The sequence below is a fragment of the Lynx canadensis genome, chromosome D1 (genome assembly GCF_007474595.2).
Source record: "Lynx canadensis isolate LIC74 chromosome D1, mLynCan4.pri.v2, whole genome shotgun sequence".
In the NCBI taxonomy this organism is placed as follows: Eukaryota; Metazoa; Chordata; class Mammalia; order Carnivora; family Felidae; genus Lynx; species Lynx canadensis.
Window position 1 is genome coordinate 86,864,864 of NC_044312.2, and position 17,575 is coordinate 86,882,438.

The 17,575-nt window shown below is 45.6% G+C and overlaps 1 protein-coding gene across 1 annotated transcript in view; it reads right to left on the reverse strand.

Annotated features, from left to right (window-relative positions):
- WT1 (WT1 transcription factor) overlaps positions 1-17,575 on the reverse strand; it is a 49,743-nt gene that overhangs the window by 28,587 nt on the left and 3,581 nt on the right. Inside the window, exons 2-4 of the mRNA XM_030333286.1 lie at positions 15,003-15,125; positions 14,428-14,530; positions 3,989-4,066 (exon numbers count right to left, since the gene is read on the reverse strand). Coding sequence (XP_030189146.1) covers positions 3,989-4,066; positions 14,428-14,530; positions 15,003-15,125 — 304 coding nt within the window. The remainder of the gene's footprint in view (positions 1-3,988; positions 4,067-14,427; positions 14,531-15,002; positions 15,126-17,575) is intronic.

The window sequence follows — 17,575 nt, forward strand, 5'->3', positions numbered from 1 at the left end:
ATTCATAAAGGTAGACTAATGCTTTTCCTGGCAATTTTCTCTCCCAGTGACCCGCTTTAAAAAAATCTAATTTCATTTGTGAGTGACGAAAAGGGTCGGAGTTAAGAAAGTGGGTTCATAAAGTACCTTCTCTGACTTAAATTGAAATACAATACTCTCCCATTTGAAGTCATAAAAGTAGTTCTGATTTCAATGGGCACACAGATATAAGAAAATGAATAGAGAGAGGAAGAGAGAGGAGTAAATCAGGGTCAAGAGTATCCCTTCCTCCCCATTATATCATGTTTTCATCTCATCTTGCCCATACTCTCCCTAAAATCCCATCCCCAACCATTGTAATAACACTGCTCCCTGACATCTAATGAAAGATGTCTCCAAGGAACTGGTTAGGACACAGGGAAAAGCCCTGTTCTTTTTTTTTTTAAGTAAAATTTTCAAGGAAAAAAAAGACATGAACAAATATTTAATGGGGGTTATTCTGAAGTCCACATCTTTTTAATAAAAAATTTGATAATACTACATTTTTATAAGTGATATGGAAATTATCTTTTTTTCTCCAAAACAGGAGTCAAACCTCCAGTTTTTCTGTTATATATCTATTGTGTCACCATGATTCTTCTTACCATTGATTTCAAACAGCGGCAAGACACTAGCTGTGAGTTTAAATAAAAAATAGTTATTTATCTTTCTTCATGGAATATCTTTATTCAAATGTGTTTTCCATATTAACAGTGTTTTCATACCGTGACAAAAGTAAGTGAATATGGCATCAGAAAGAAGAATGACACCAACCCAGATTGTGTCTCCCCCGGACAAAAGCCCAATTTTCTACTGGAATAACTGAATTCAACTGAATTCAGTTCTTGGCAATTCATGGGCTTGGAGGGTAGAACTAAGGAGTAGCCATTTTTAAGAGCCATAAGAGAGGCAAACTGTGGGTCATGACACATCAGTGGGTTGTAAAATCAATCTACACATCACAAGAAGCATTTTTAAAAATGAAATTGAATACAGTAGAGAACATCAGCATGCACAGCTTGGAGTAAGGGTAAGCACTGTTTTATGAAAATGTATGTGGTATGTGTGTGTGCATGTGTGTATACTGGATCTTGGTGTAAAAGGTTTTTTAAGTGTCACTATCTAAAAAGTTTAAGACACTCTGATCAAGGGCTCAGACCCTGGACTCAGAGAGAAGTGGATTCCAACATGGCTCTGCCACTTACTTGCTGTGTGAACTTGGATTACCTGGCTTAGTCTCTCCACCCACCTCATCTGAAAGATGGACATACCATAGAATCTTAGGATTGTCATGAGATCAAAAGACCCTTACACAGGGCCCAATAATGTTAACATCCACATAAGGCACAAATCACAAATGGAAACAGGCATTGGTTGACTTACAATATGTTCTAAAGGTATAAATCCAGTGTGAAAGAAGATGTCAGTAAGTTAGACAATTGAAACTTTTTTTGCTCTTCAAAGAGTTGCTCCTCTGTAGGACTACCTATAGGAGATATCTTATCCTTTTCATTCAGCTTTCTGAATAAAAATAGTATTCAAGAAATATATTTTGGTTTCAGAACTCCTTTTCCAAAATGCAAGCACCAGACAAATAAAAACTCTTCTAGTTTTTTTTTTTTTTTCTTAAATGGGGTTGAACAAAACAAACTTCACTTTGTGCTTCATCCTTACAATATAGCTTCTGATTCCCCAGCAAGTGACTAATATCATGTGTTTAAAGACCTTAAAAGGTATCAAAATTATCTCTACTATGGGAAGACCCAGAGTTAAACACATGCCAAGATTCCTTATCTGTCATTTTTGTAATCAAGCAAACAAACAAACCCTGTACTCCAGCACAAAGAATTTTAAAAACTGAAACATACTGCTCACTTCATAATCATGTTCTGACTATTCTTGGCATTTAATTTGGGGACAGTTTCTGAATTCTGAGAATGGGAGAGAGAAGAAAAAGAAAGGGTCCAGAAAGAAAGGGTGAGAGCAAGAAGCCAAGGGACATCAGACAAGCTAAAGGACAAAATGCTGAAATTGTCAGCAGCCCCTTGGATGGAAGTGTGGAGATGAAAGTTTCAAGTCAATGGGCTTTTTTACTTTTGGGTCTAGACAGAGAAAGGTGAGATTTGGATAAAATAGAAAAATTGGGGGAGGACGTGGGGAGAAGGATCTAACAGTAACTCCTGGAAGACTCAAAAACAACTCTGCTGATCATTGAAGGGTGACTCAAAAGCCAGGACTGAGTAAACAAAAGAAAGAAGGATAAGAAGAGGGAGACCGGTGCCAGGGTTCCAGAAAATAAAATCAAAAGAAAGAGCTACGGGAATGTCCCAGGGTGCAGGCTATAGCGCTGGGAAGTCACAGATGTTGAGAATGAAAAAAAGTTTTTGCAAGAATTCTGGCAGACTTGGGGTAAAAATTAAGTTCTCCCTGAGAGATTTAAAAGCAAATAAAGAAAAAGAAAGTTATGTATGCCTGAAAGATCTGACTGATCTAACAGGAATATGTATAATACTCCAAATTTAGTATTTAGTAAAACATTCCAGAGGAAATGAACAGGGTTCCTGCTGCATCATTGTAAAAATTGCTTTCTAGGAGTATGTTGATGAGAATTGTCACCACCTCCATTTTTGCCCTCAATATGTCAATGATAAATAAGAGGGAGAAAGGGAGGAAGAGAGGGAGGGAGGGAAAGAGAGAGAGAGAGAGGGAGAGAGATTCTTCCCATCCCATTACACCAACGCTACCCTGATTACCCACTGTCAATCCTAACTCCTGCATCACCCCAGGCGCCAGTCAACAAGGCCTACATCATTGGCTTTGCCATCATCGCATCATCCACTCACTTGCTCTGCCCTTCTGTCCATTTCACTGAGCTGGAGCTCCCAGCAGCAACTCTAGAAGAGAAGAAGAGGTGGGGAATGGGGAATGGAGCATGCGTGGCTCTAGCAAGCCCCCCCAGATCCCAGAATCCAATGAAAAGTCACTAATACACAGAGATGTGAAGCTAGTTGTCTAGTCCAGAGTGTTGAGCTTAATCCCCAGTGCCACTTGGGTTGCTGGTGGGGTGGAAGGCAGCACATTGAGGCTGGAAAGAGCCTCTGCTTTGGAATTAGATCCAGACTTGGAATCCCAGCTGTACCACTTAACATGATGTGAACATGGGAAATGATGTACATCTCTGAGCTTGATTCACTTATTTGGAAAACAGGGTGACAATACCTAAGCCCTACAATGTTGTCAGGAAGATTAAGTGAGGTGACCTAGAAGAGCACCTACTGCATCACAGGGATGTCACTACAGTCACTAGTGTCATATTCTAATGTCATATCATATCTTCACTAGAGTCCTATCCTAATGCCGTCAACTTAGACTTGTTAGAAAATGAAAAGTGAATCCTTGTGCTGTTGGAAGCAAGTCCCACCTGTTTGCCTTTTTAAATATTCAGGTGCAAAGCATTTCCCATGCCTATGCTGTGTTCTCCCTATTGTGACTGTATATCAAACAGGAAGAAACCCTTTTGGTACAACCAGGTGTGAGCACATCTTACTCTATAGTGTCCAAATCTTCATCGCTCAAATACGAATTTGGATCCTGGGCATTATAAACTGAAAGGATGTCTCAATAAGATAACGTAATACTTAACATCTGTGATATCATTAACAAAACAAACATTAAATGAGGTTGAATTGTCACAATTGTGAAGAATTCTAAAACATTCAATAAGTAAAGGACACATTGCGTTTTTCTCAATATTCTCAATCCCTTGTTCCAGACACATACAAAAATCCCCTCTTTATGTTCCTGAAAATTTAATACTGTCCACAAGCCACCAACCGGGGGAGGAAAGTATTTTAATCCTACAGAGAGCCATGACTATTCTAAAGCTGCACTTTCTCATGAGTTATAAGTGCCTTTAAAACGGTTCAAGCAGGTGTACTTTTTAAGGGCCATGGAACAGAGAAAACCTTACCCCTTTAAGGTGGCTCCTAAGTTCATCTGATTCCAGGTCATGCATTCAAGCTGGGAGGTCATTTGGTATAAATTGTCACTGTTAGAAAAACATCCAGAGTTAAAAACACATAATTACAAAAAGATATACAGCTATTTCTTCAAAAATCAATGGAGGTTTACCTTTATTTTGCAACGAAAGCCTTCATGTTTTCCAAAATGACAGAATATGGGAGTCTGAAACGATTTTCACCTCACCCCACTGATTCCTGCACAGTTATTCACTTCACACACAGCAGAAAGGATGTGAGAGTAATCTGGAAGCCTTTTAAAAACCTGAGTACAGCAAACACAAGTTTCTAAAGAGGTATTAAACCTTTCAGGGGAAGAGGCTAAAGGGAGTAGAACTCTTGAAAGGCAACACAGGCTGGATAACTCAACATTAAAGTTAAAAGCCTGGAGCTGAAAGTAAAAAGATGGCAGATTAATTATTCGTGAAAAGGCCATTAAGTTGTTTTAATCAAAAGGATAAGTATCATGTGGATTATGAGGGTCTAAAAAGTCAAAGAGTGATGTGTGGTGGATGGTCTAATACTCAAGGATGTGACAAGCAAAAGGAAGAGGATGATAAAGTCTATGCACAACTGAAGGAATCACTCTCTAGAAATTTTATCACCCTAGTACAAGTTGAATGGAGTTAAAAAAAAAAAAAAAAGGCCCCAGCCCTTGTTCTAGAAAGTTCTAAGAAGGAAAACAATCTCTGATTGTTTACATTAAGACTCCACAGGAGAAAGTACACTCTCATGTAAACCAACCAAAAATTGTTCTCTCCTCTCCTCTTATAGTTATCTCACTCCTAGAAAACCGGCACATAAATCAATGAGCAGAAATCTCCTTAATTACCAAGCTGTGATAGGAATACATTTAGTCCTGAACCGACATGGTCAATTACGAAATTTGAGACCTAGAGATGAATGGGTTGTCTGCGAACCCTTGGTCTAAACACATTACAGAGGAATACCTTCATTCTACCTTCACGGCAAAGAGAGAGAAGCTTTCAGTATCTACTCTGCGGTATCAGACCCCAAACCTAGACAACCTCTGTCTTGTCATGGCATGCCTTTGGGTTGCTTCATTGGGCAGGGGCAACACCAAATTTTAATTAAGAGAAGGCATTGTCAGGCTAGCCAAACTGGGAACTTGTGGAGGGGGTAAGGGAGATTGCAGCAACTTGGAATAAATGGACACCGTGCTCCCTCTAGGCATAGCTTGATAAATCATGGCCCAGTCCCTCTGCCGTTCACATAATCACTCTGAAAATGATTTGGAACTCCTTCGTGGCGGGCACACAGGATAAGGGGAAAATCAGATTCCAGGAGGGAATTTTACATATGAAACATGAAGTGACTTCAAACTCGAACTATGTGTCCTTTCATTAGTCAGTGTCTATCTGGGCCCCATCATTCATCCTCGTGTCTGACTGGCTATTATGCTACTACAATATCCTACATATCAATGAAAAAACATGATTAGTTTCTCCTGCAGCTTCTCCATTTGCAGTAGCGGCCCGTGCTGGTCTGTGCCACTACCGTTTCGCAATTCCACAAATTCTTGCTGTAAGGCTGGTGTAATTAATTCCTGAAGGACCCCAATTTTTATTAGAAGTGCCAGCCCTGCTGCATTTAACACAGAAGAGTTTCGTGAACTTTCTTTGGGCTGACAGCTCATTAATAAGCAGCCTCCTCCACAATCTCTACTGGTTTTTGTTCTCTTGCGCCTTTTCATCAAGCAATCCATTTATTAATCTCGCCATTAATCTCAGCCAACAGGCATTGTATTCCCCAGGCAGCTCTGTATTTTTGTCACTGATTTTTAAAAAATTGTTCACCAACTAAAATCACTCAGCTCCGGTTGACAATTTTCCTAGGCCCTATTGGGATGTGGGGTCTTTCTGAAATTATTTCATCTTTGCATAAAACTAAGACCATAATTTTCAAGAGAGCTGGGAAGCAAGACAAGGGACAGAAGTTTATGCACATGGGTTAATGAGTCTCAAATATCTAACTTTATGATTTAGGAATTTTCTCACAGACTTAAAGAGTAGTCCAGTAGATTCCTAAGGGTCTCTATCAGGAAGTACCCCAAAGAGAAAATATTTTTAAGGCCATTTTCTCAGCCCCCAGAAAGCAAATTTTCTCAAATATTCAGTCTATGTCTTCCATGTATGTATTGTCCTAGTGTGTGCTTAATAAATATTCCATACTGCCCCAATAAGATAGTTACTAGTCAGACAAGGCTATATTGAGCACTTGAAATGTGGCTAGTGCTACACGCTGAAATGAGATTTTGACTATTTTGAATTAAATACAATGTATTAAAAATTAATTTCACTGTTTTATTTTTTAATGCAGCCACTAAAAAATTCCAAATTATAAATATGGTTTGCATTGGTTTTATTGGACAGTGCTGCTCGGTAAGTTTTAAGACCTTGAGCCAATCAGTTCAGCTCACTGCACCTCAGTTTCCGCATCTGCCAAATGGAAATATTAATCTCAATCATTCTAACTTTACAGGGATGTTGTAAAGCCCTAAAAATGGCTCTTTGAAGACTATACAGATCATAAATTTTAATTTTTCCTAATCTATCAAATTTTTCACAGTACTTTTCACACATTCCCCAATATGCCCCACAGGTACAGTGATGATCCCCATTTATCAGAGAAAGACTGAGGCTCAGAGACATGCCTGATGCTGGCCTGCCTGACGCTCCCACCTCACCTGCCGCATCCCTTTGAAGGCATCCTGGCATTATTTGGCCTCTAAGCTCATCGTCTACCATTTAAATAATAGTAATCATTATACAATAATAATACAGACAAGTCTGGAGGTGAAAGAGAACATGTTCCAGGAAGCATTGTGACTTTCTCTGTCTCCAGAAAAGTTAAAACATGCAAGATGCCCAACATGTCCTTTTCAGCTAAGAATCCTATGCCAAGATTGCAGGAGGAGCCCCACTTCTTGTTTTAGTGGTCCTGATAGCTCAGCTTGCAAATCCTCTTGAAGGGAGAGAAGATGGGATGGGCCAATAGGGGAGAAGGACTTTTAGAAACCCCCCAACCTACTAATAGGTTTCCTGAGTCCAGTGATAGGATCAGAGCACAATTTTAACCACATCCTGCCTTCTGCTGGCTGAAGTTCCTCAGTGGTTCCGTCCGTCAGCTTTGGCTGGCACCACCTTTTTACTGGAAGTCAATGACAGCAATGACAATAACTCCTCTGCTGGGGAGGAGACAGAATGTGAACCCGAGCTAAAAATACTGGACCCAAGCATGCTCCAGCTCTGATCTCTTTGGGCAATCGGTCAACACCCAGCTTTCATCGTGAAAACCCACAGAAAGAGGCAGCGCTGGTCAAGGAATATATGGCCTCTGACAAATAAAGCATCTAATTATTAAATAGCCACTGTAGGTGTTGACCACCTCATTCCCAGAGGAGATCAGATAAGCAGGTGGTTTGGCTCAAAGCAACCACAGTGGTCACGTAGGCATTTCAGCTCGCCATCTAACCCTGTTCGGAAGTGAACTCTGCAATTGCAGGCTGCCAAAATATATTCCAAAAGTCATGGTATCCTTTATATTTTTTTAAGTAGACTTTTTTTTTAAGCCCCTTGTTTCCTATGTAAGAAATGTTTGAAGTTGGAAGCAAGGGAGAGAGGAAAAAACCTTCTGTAACTGGGATTAATGCAAGTTGGAGTAAAATAAAAGGAAGTCAGTCCTAGCAAAAAGAGGAACTTAAAAGGAAATCGGTAGTAGATCATATAGAGTTTGTTTTGGCCTGGACTCCAGTATTACTGAGTTCTCGACCTCCACACAAAAAGAAAGGAGGAAAGAAAGCCCTCAGCTAGTATCTGGACTGGGACTCCTCCGCTCTTCAAATGTGTGTGTAATTCAAGTACATTTTCATCTTTAAGAGTGTTTACTATATATTCAGCAGAACAAGGTAGAAAAATTCATGTCACCAGTAGAATGGAGCTGACAAACCTGTTTAAGACCAGTGTTTCCTCTGCCAGATGGTTGCCAGCTGGCAAAGTAGCACCTTGGTGGAAGTAAAGAGTTTCCCCCAGAAGACTGACGGAAAAAATGAATGAATGGATGGATGAATGAGAAAAGAAAACACCAACCAAGAAAAATGCAGATATAACTGCCATCTGTGATCAGAATTCATGATGTCCAGCTTTTGCTGCAATAGGCCTGTCCCGCACCAACAGAGAGGCCCCTGTGGGTTCACCTCTCTACCTGATAACCACGGCTCAGGAAAAGAGGCTGCAGCCAGACTTCCACACTGCCCTTTTCCTGCGTTCTTCCCCCCAAGGCGCCATAGAGGCTGCCTGTTGAGAAATTTCTGCCCAGCAGGCCCTGGTGAATAATTATTTTACAGTCAATCTCTTGGTATTGTTATTTCTCTCCAGCTCACCAGTTCACCAAAGAAAAACCCACTGGGGATTCAATTTCTATTAATAAACACTTGGTCAGCACAAGAGTTGCAGGAATATTTGAAACTAGATTTTTCCCCCTCCCTGGAGACAAGTCCGTTTCAAGTCTTTGGTTTTGATACTGCCCACCCCTGGAAACCATTTCACCTTTCTGTCTTCATGACTACCTATGTGGGAAACAAATATCAGTATTGTCTTAAGTGAAACTTGTACACCATGTAAATGTACATATGTTCGCAAGTGAAAAGAAGTGTTATTGAATATAATATTATTTCCTTGGGCATGAGCTGTCCTCTGGCACATGTCTATGTTGAAAGCCCACCTAACTAGTATATAGTGCACTTCCCAAAGACCTGGCTTCCCCAGAAACTCTATGCCTGCTATGGAAGTCTCTCTCACATGAAAAACAATCTGCTGGTAAAAGCCTCCACTGTCAACTTCGTCGCTCATGAATCAACATTCAAGCATTTAAATTTTTTTTTACTTTTTAAAAATTTTGTTTATCAGTTTTGAAAGACAGAGAGAGTGTGAACGGGGGAGGAGCAGAGAGAGAGAGAGAGAGAGAGAGAGAGAATCCAGAGCAGGTTCCAGGCTCTCAGGTGTCAGCACAGAGCCCCATGTGGGGCTCGAACTCAACGAACTGTGAGGTCATGACCCCAGCCAGAGTCAGACACTTTACCTGACTGAGCCACCCAGGCGCCCCTGAATTGTCAACATTCAATTAAAAATATCTGAATCAGTAATTATTGCTTCCCAAATTGGGAGCAGTTTTACCTAGTAAGGGGCAAAAGGAAATATCCTCATTTAAATTGGTAGCAGATTTGCTAAAGAAGGATATGCAGGAGCACCTGGGTGGCTCAGTCAGTTGAGCTTCCCACTTGGACTTCGGCTCAGGTCATGATCTTGCAGCTCCAGTGTTCAAGCCCCGCATGGGGCTCTCTGCTGTCAGCAAAGAACTCGCTTTGGATCTTCTGTCCCCCTCTCTCTCTGTCTCTCCCCCACTCATTCTCTCTCTGTCAAAATAAATAAATAAACTTCCAGGAAAAAAAAATAAGGATATGCAAACCTAATAAAAGAGCAAGAAGAAAGGGAAAGGACTAGAATATCTTTTAAAAAATAGTGTGGAGAGGAGGATTTTTCAAAAACAGGGCACAGAACTCCTTTTCACAAGTAGCTGTGGAAATCAACCCATGAACTGGGCATAGTCAGAGATCGGGGGCTCAACTGAGGTCAGCCAGCAGAAGAGGCAGAAGGCCTTATGGAAGAAGATTCAAAGGACGTGAGCAGAGAAGGCCCAGCTAGCTTCCTGTTTTAGGCAGAAATCAGGGAAAGTTTTTGTGCTTAGTGAGTGTGAATTTTACTACTGTCTCCCCTCAGGAGAGCATGGGGTCCAACCACTCCTGGAACATTGCCCGTGAGCAAGCACAATCACAGTGGCCCTACAAGCGGTCATTCCTCCTAGGTCTGGAGGGATGGGGAGAAAGGTCTTTAGGTGCCTTGACTGAACTTCACCCCCAGCAGTTCACCCCAGCAGTAAAGGCTAAGCTAGAGGTGTCTGAAATATGAAAGACAGACTTTGTTGAATGAGCGCTTCAGGAGAAAGTCTGTTTCTGACGACACTCACCAGGGAGAAAACTGCCCTGAATCCATTAAGGGCTTTCTATTGAAAGTTATGGGTAGAACTAGTGGATAATGGGATTTCTTTCATTACTGGAAAATAAAGACCTTTCTCTACTGAGGCCCCGGACAGATGCCACCTTTGGAAAGAAAATGGCACTTATTCATCAAGAGAGATAGCAGGGTGCACTGGGTAAGAGGATGGATTCTGAAACCTCACTACCTGAAATCAGGGACCTTACTGTGTCATACTGGGCAAATTCACCTCCCAGGACCTCCTCTATAAAATGGGGACGATAACCTATTACCTGGCTCAAAAAGTCATCATCTGGATTAAAGAAGTCAATCCTGATACAGTGTTTAGAATGGTGTCTGGATGAAGTAAGTCTATATAAGCATTTGCTCTTCACACTTATCAGCAACAGTGTTGGCACAGATTGTATAAGGGGAGTATTCCGGGTGGAGGATGCTGGTGGTCTGGAATCCCTCAGTGATTCAGAGCACAGATGGGTTTTGAAGTCAGAGAGACTGAGGATCAAGTCCTGGTCTTGATTCTGACTCGCTGTGTGACCAAAGCAAGTTACTTTGCGTCTCTGAATCTATTTCCTCTTCAGTAGGATAAAGATTAGAGTACCTACCTCACAAAGTCATCAGAAGTTAAATGAGTAAACTGAGTGACGCACTTAGCACAGTGCCCAGCAACACACAGTCAGCATGCAATAAATCCTCGTCATTATGTTAAAAGGATTCATGCATGGTTCACCCAGCTGTGATCATGGCCCCTACGGAGAAGCCAAAATCTGTAACCTTTGGACAGAACTCCACCCACCTTCATATGGGGGCAGAGAGGATGGGAAAAGCCATCTCCTATCACCTCCCGTAAGTTAACTGTGAGCATTTTCTATTCACTACTGTTCACATCTACACACAAATGTTCACACATAACTCCCCAGATCTGTTCCCTGAGAGAGGAAAAAGACTTGTATAACAAGGAGAGAATTTTGAGAATTTCCTCAAAGCAAATACATATTGTGCACTGCTTATTTAATATTAGTGTATGTACCACTACCTTGATTTTATTCTGGGAAGGGAGACTACATTAAAGACTGGAGAGACAGAAGCTTTGGAAAGCAGTGGGGAAGAGGCTGGGCAGGCGGCCCCAGGGGGTCAAGTTCAAGGAGGCTAACAAAATACAAGCAAGCCTTTCCCAGGAGGTCCCAATTTTAGATGGAAGGGAATGGAGCCAGGGGCCAATAGAGGCACCACTAAATATCTTAAAACCCAAAAGTTAAGCCACTAAGTGATTAAAATTTAGTCTTGTTTCCTATGCTTTTTCAAACACTGCATTCACAAAAGCATTTAGGTACCCTCTCAAACTTTTTTTTAGGAGTAAGAAAAAAGGAAATGACGTAACTGCAGTAATTGCATATGACCAGTTTTAAAATATCCTATACCTGTCTGTTCTATCATTATTACTGTATCTGATCTTTGAAAAGTGATTGAAAATGTTATGAATGTAGGGTGAATGGAATTTCAAAGACAGTACAAAATTCAAGGGAGCAGACTTTTTTCCTACAGGGGTCCCAAATCCTTTTTTAGGAGATTTATTGCTTAGAAATCTTCTCTAACATGGGGCACCTGGGTGGCTCAGTTGGTAAAGCCTCCGACTTGGGCTCAGGGTATAATCTCACGGTTCATGAATTTGAGCCCCATGTCGGGCTCTGTGCTGACAGCTCAGAGCCTGAAGCCTGCTTCGGATTTTGTGTCTCCCTCTCTTTCCACCCCTCCCCTGCTCTCTCTCTCTCTCAAAAATAAGTGAACATTAAAAAAAAAAAAGAACTTTTCTCTAACAGAAGAAAATGGTATATTTGTAACATAAATATAAAAATGAAAACCAAAAAAGGATCCAAGGCGCCTGGGTGGCTCAGTCTATTGAGTGTCAGACTTGGGCTCAGGTCATGATGTCATGGTTCATGAGTTCAAGCCCCACATCGGGCTCTGTGATGACAGTCTGGTCTCCCTCTCTCTCTACCCCTACCCTGCTTGTGCTCTGTCTCTCAAAAATGGACAAATGGCAAAAAAAGAAAAGAAAAGAAAAGAAAAAAGATCCAATGGATAAGCAAAGATTTCCAAAAGATGAACCTAACAAAATTGCTTTATACAGTGGCCGATCAAAAGCTGGATTAGAAAATGTGAGAGTTTCACCTATAAAATGCAACCCAAGTGACTTTTCCTACATCCAAGACAACCACAATTTCAGCACTAAGTCAGAATCCACCACAGGGGCAGAGAATTATGAAACCAGTGGCTGTGATCACTTCATCCCCACCTTCTTCACTTTCTAGGTTGCTCAGCCCCTCTGATGGTCCCCTTCCAACATCTCCCAGTCCCCAAGCCCCATGGAGGTATCCCAGTGCACCTAAATGACACTCACTCCAGCAGCATCAAGGTCTTTCTCTCTGCCTGGGATAAGACACCAACCAGGAACCACGGAGGGAGGAGTGGGCGAAAGTCATTCCATGGGGAACCATTCCAACTGCGCCCCCAATGGCTACCAGAGTAACAGCAATGCCACCCTGGCAACCGGCAGGAGCAGCTCCTCAAAGATGACGATGACCCTGCCACCACAATTTTGCTGGGGTGGGGCTAGGGGTGTCCACAACAGAGAATGGCTGTGAGTTCTACACCCATTCCAGTGACTGACCCACCAAGGGGAAGCACAGAAACAGAGAGCTTGGGGCTGAACACTGGGCCCGCTGTGCCAAAGAACAGAACTAGATTCTAGCTAGTGAGAATGAATAGGAAGACGACAAGGTGTGGTCATTCTACCTCTCTGTACAACCTTTGTGCATTTCTTTGCTTCCTCTCACTCAAAGAAAGAAAGAAAGACGAAAGACGGGGAGGGGAAAGGGAAGGGGAAGGGGAAGGGGAAGAGGAAGGGGAAGGGGAAGAGGAAGGGAAAGGAAAGGAAAGGAAAGGAAAGGAAAGGAAAGGAAAGGAAAGGAAAAAAAAAAGAGTGATCTCGAATCCAAGATCCGATTAGGTATGCCGGATTTTCCCATCAAACGGAAAGGTTTCCGAAGTCCGTGGGTCTCAAGCATACATAATAGAAGGGGCTCGACCCTGTACTTCCACCGGATAGGGGAATCAGACCAGTTCCAGGCTCAAGTTCATAAGCACACCCGGCCTTTGGGATGAGCCGCCCGCTCGGGAGCGAAGATTCCTTCCCCTCCTCCACCTGTGGGACTAAGAAGTCCCCCAGGCGCGGCCATTCCCCCCACCCAATCTCCCAGGGCAGGCGCTTTTCCTTCCTTCATTACCTCACTACCTCCTTCCCTTGACGTCAGCCCCGGGTCCTCGAGCAGAGGGGGGAGGATGGAGATGCATTTGGGGGCAGTCGGTATCAGGATCCCCGTAGCACCGGGGTGGGGGGAGGGGGAGGGGCGGAATATGAGGTAATGCGCGCCCAATCCCCCGCCTCGAAGGCCGAGAGCGGCCACTTCCCTCCCCCCGCTCCACCTTCCAGCCCCGCGCTCGCCGGTGTGTGCACCAGTTACTAGGCAACGCTATCGGAGAAGCGGGATGCCGGCCAAGTTCACCCAAAGTTGAAGAATAAATTTGGGGGAGAGAAGGTGGAGGGTGGAGGGAGAGCCGGGAGAACGCACAAGGGACGGGAAAAAAGCTTGGAAGGAAAAAAAGCTGGTCTTCTGCCTCCCAGGAACAGGAACGAGGGCGGGCGCGGGCTGGAGCCGTGTCCCCGGAGGACGCTGCTGCGACCCGACCGCAGCCCGGCACACAGTCCGGGTCCGGTCCCTGCCCGGAGCCTGGAGCTGGGAACCACGCCCACCGAGCGCCGCCGCAGCGGGACACTCTGGGGCACAGGGGTAGGGAGAAGGCTGCGGTCAGAGTGTACGCGCCCTCGAATTACTCCCAGAGAAGGCCGGCCCGTGTGGCTAGTGGGCGAGGAGGGGGCTGAGACGGGAGAAGACCGGAGTGCGAGTCGAGTCCATGTTTAATCTTTGGTCGCGAGCGAGTTCAAGTCCTTTAAAAAGGACTTTAAAAAATAAGGAGCCCTTTAAAAAATAACTTCTTGAAGCCCCACTCTTCTTCAGCTCAAACAGTAATCGCCCTCATTTATATTTAAAAAAACAAACAAACCAAGAACACCAGGAGACGAGGAAACCTACTTCTTTCAAATCAGAGCCTGGAGATCTGCTTTAATTTGCTTTAAGTAGCTAAAGGTGTCCTTTGCCTCCAGGACCCTGCATGCCCGCGGTCGGGGCTGCCCGCGTCGGACGTTCCCGCTCCCGCCGGCTCGCGCGCCCCAGACACCGTGGCGAGCGCCTTCCTACCTGCTGTAGGGCGTCCTCAGCAGAAGGGCCTGGCTGCCAGTGCAGCTGTCGGTGGGGGTGTGGCAGCCATAGACGGGGGGCGGCACAGAGTACTGCTGCTCGCCTGCGGAGAGCCGAGGAGAGCGGGGTGAGCGCGCCCCAAGGGCTCGGGGTGGGAGTGGGGACGCGCGGGGCGAGGCCGAGGGCAGGGGCTGGGACAGAGAGCATCCCCAGCTAGTCTCCTCGGCTAAACTGGGGGCAAGGGGTCTGGATGCCGGCGCGTGCCGAGAGAGGGCGTGCAGATCGTAAGGAGCTAATCAGCTTCTCACTGCACAGTCCTTTATTAGCCACTTCGTAGAACACGTAGACATATTCGTAGGCTTGTTTGAGTGGAGCTGTCCCTAACATACTTGGGGGGGGGCGGGACAAAACTCAATCTTTTCTTTTAAATTGAGTGAGATTGGGCTGATTATTTCTAAAAATCCCTTTAGATGTCCTCTTCTCCCTTTCCCGATTTGCTGTGGTTTGGAAATTATGGGGACGGGAGTGGCATGGAAGAAAGAGAGAAGGACCCCACCTCATTCCCGCCTGCTTACCCAGAGAGCCCTGCTGGCCCATGGGGTCCTCGTGCTTGAAAGAGTGGTTAGGGAACTGCGCCGCGTGGTGCGAGGGCGTGTGACCGTAGCTGGGCGTCCCGTCGAAGGTGACTGTGCTGTATCCTGCGAGCGCGGCGGAGAGAAGCACAGCGTCAGGGGTGAGACTGGGTCGGTGATTCTGAAGCAGAACCAGGGTAGAGAAGCGCCTGGCCCCCGTACTCGAAACCCCAGCATAGGGTGATGCCACCCCACCGGTCTCCAGAACTTTCGGCGGGGAGCCTGGTCCAAGCCCAAATGTGTGACCTCGGAGCGGCTCCCCGCCTTTTCTCAAGAAAAACTCTGACCTCCCCGCCTTTTCCAATTCATTTACGCCCTTGTCTTCTTCCACCTTGCCTTCTGCTTCTGAGCCGAACCTCGGGCAAGTGAAGTATGAAAACCGCCAACCGCTCGCCAGAGAAAGTTCTTCTTCAAAACAAACACGCGGCTCTTGCTCCGGGGCAGCGCGGGCGAGCGAAATGAATCTGTTCGGCTGACCCCGAGCTGACTCGGAGCCGTAAATCAGGGGACCGCGCACCAACTTTCATAATTACTCGGAGCCAGTTAAACGGCATGGGCTTTAAATGGGAAGAGTAATTACCGAGTAATGTTATCTGAAGCTGCGCGACCCTACACCACGACAGGAAAGCTGGTGAGGCCCTTCCAGATGGCCCCGCCGGCCTCTGTCCTATGCCCTCCTCCTTACCCCCTCGGACCCACTCGCACCCAGTGCGTCCCTAACCTCTACCACTGTGGGGGCCACGTTCCTTGCGCTCCAGGCGGGGAAGGGCGCTTGTTTTAGAGTGTGCCGGACTGTACCTCCATTTCCCTTCATGGCAGTGCACGGGCCCCCTGCTCCAGTTTCCTGCGGAAAAACTAAGGGCAACTGTGTTCTTCCCCAACTCCCCGAAGGCTGGGTTAAAAAAAAAAAAAAAAGTCTTGATTGAAAAATGTATCTCTTTCTGTAATTGTCATTAAATTGCTTTAATCTATTCCTCACCAGCTTTTGGGAAAACTGTTGCCATCTCTGGGGAAAAAAAGCATCCTCCAGCTAAGATGAAGATCAGTCCTGGAACCCTGAACAGACTGACTAGTGGGATTCCCTCCTTCTATACACGCAGTCCCCAAGAGTCTCAGGACTGAGGGTCCAGGACAGGAGGTGAATGAGATCTGCCCTGATGCTCACACAGCCTTCATGCAGGGCCACAGTGCCAGCCCACCCCCACCCAGTCCCTGTACTGGATCTCCAAACTCCATTCAATTTCGGGGGAGTGGGTGGGTGAAAAGGCCCCTCACCCCCTAACTCTTGCCCCAGGCGTGACAGAGGCTCTGTGACAAGTGTCTGTGAAGATTTAGAATGGAAAGAGGAAGGAGACCATTACCCCAATCTTTGAAACATAACCCCCCAAAGAAAAACAAAAACCCAGCCTCTCCTACCCACACCGGGCAGTGTTACATGTTGGAGTGGAGTGGGGAAGAGGGTGGGTACAGGTCCCAATTACCGGATTGTACTAGGCAGGCCAAGTCTCGAACACTGCTTGGTGCCACAAGTTGACAACTTAAGAAGCTTTTATAATTTGCATGACCCCAGAGTCCTCAATCTATCGCCTGCTAAGTAGGCAAAGATAACCCCCCGCCCCATTAGCTGTCAGGGCTGGGTGAGAACCTTGGGCCTCCTTTTGGGAGCAAAGGCACAGCCCTGATTGAGGCCTGTCAGCTTACGAACGAAATTTGGCTCTCAGTGCCACATTTTGCAGAAAAAAGGCCGAATTTTGAAAGAAGTTTTTTTAAACAGGAGAAACAGAAGCCGCAAAGAAATTGTCCCTAGACAAACCCTTCTCCATTTCTGAACTGATGAGTAGAAGCTGTGGCCCAGGGCACGGTGCTGTTCTTGAAGGCGGGCTCCGCCAACTGTGGGATTGCAGGCTGCAGTTCCCGCACCCGCCGCGTCGGCTCCGCGTCCAGCGAGGTTCCCAAGGCCCCCCACCTTACAGGACACGAAGACCCGGGGACAAAGGCCAGCCTCCAACCCCCTCCCTCAAGACCCCCCCCCCCCCCGGCGGGGCCGAGGCGAAAGCGTCAGCGGAGGGGAGGGAGGGCTCTTTTAATTAGAAGCTTATCCGACGCGGGACTGATTAGATCGCGCTGTCCTGGGGCCTCGTGCTGGTCTAGGCGTTGAGAGCATGGGGGCGGGGACCTAGGGAGGGACAGTTGTTGGCGAAAAGAGCAGCGTATTCAAAGGCTCCTTGTACATGCCCGAGAGGGAGAGGCTCTAATCCGCCAAGGTAGCGCTTTTCCCACGGTTAGTCAGTGCTAGGGAATGGAGTGCAACCTTGACCGCAAGGAGAGGCGAGACACGCTCTGCGCGTCTTTTCCCCCGCTCGAGGCATTGGAGGAACCCAGGAACCGCCTGGCCGCCGGGCCTCCTGAGAGCTGAGGGGTAGAATGGAGGCTCAGTTAGGAAGGGGGTCAGAAGGCTGGAAATGATGACTCCACAGCTGTGGCAGAATAGGGGAAAATCTGTCCCCCAACGAAAT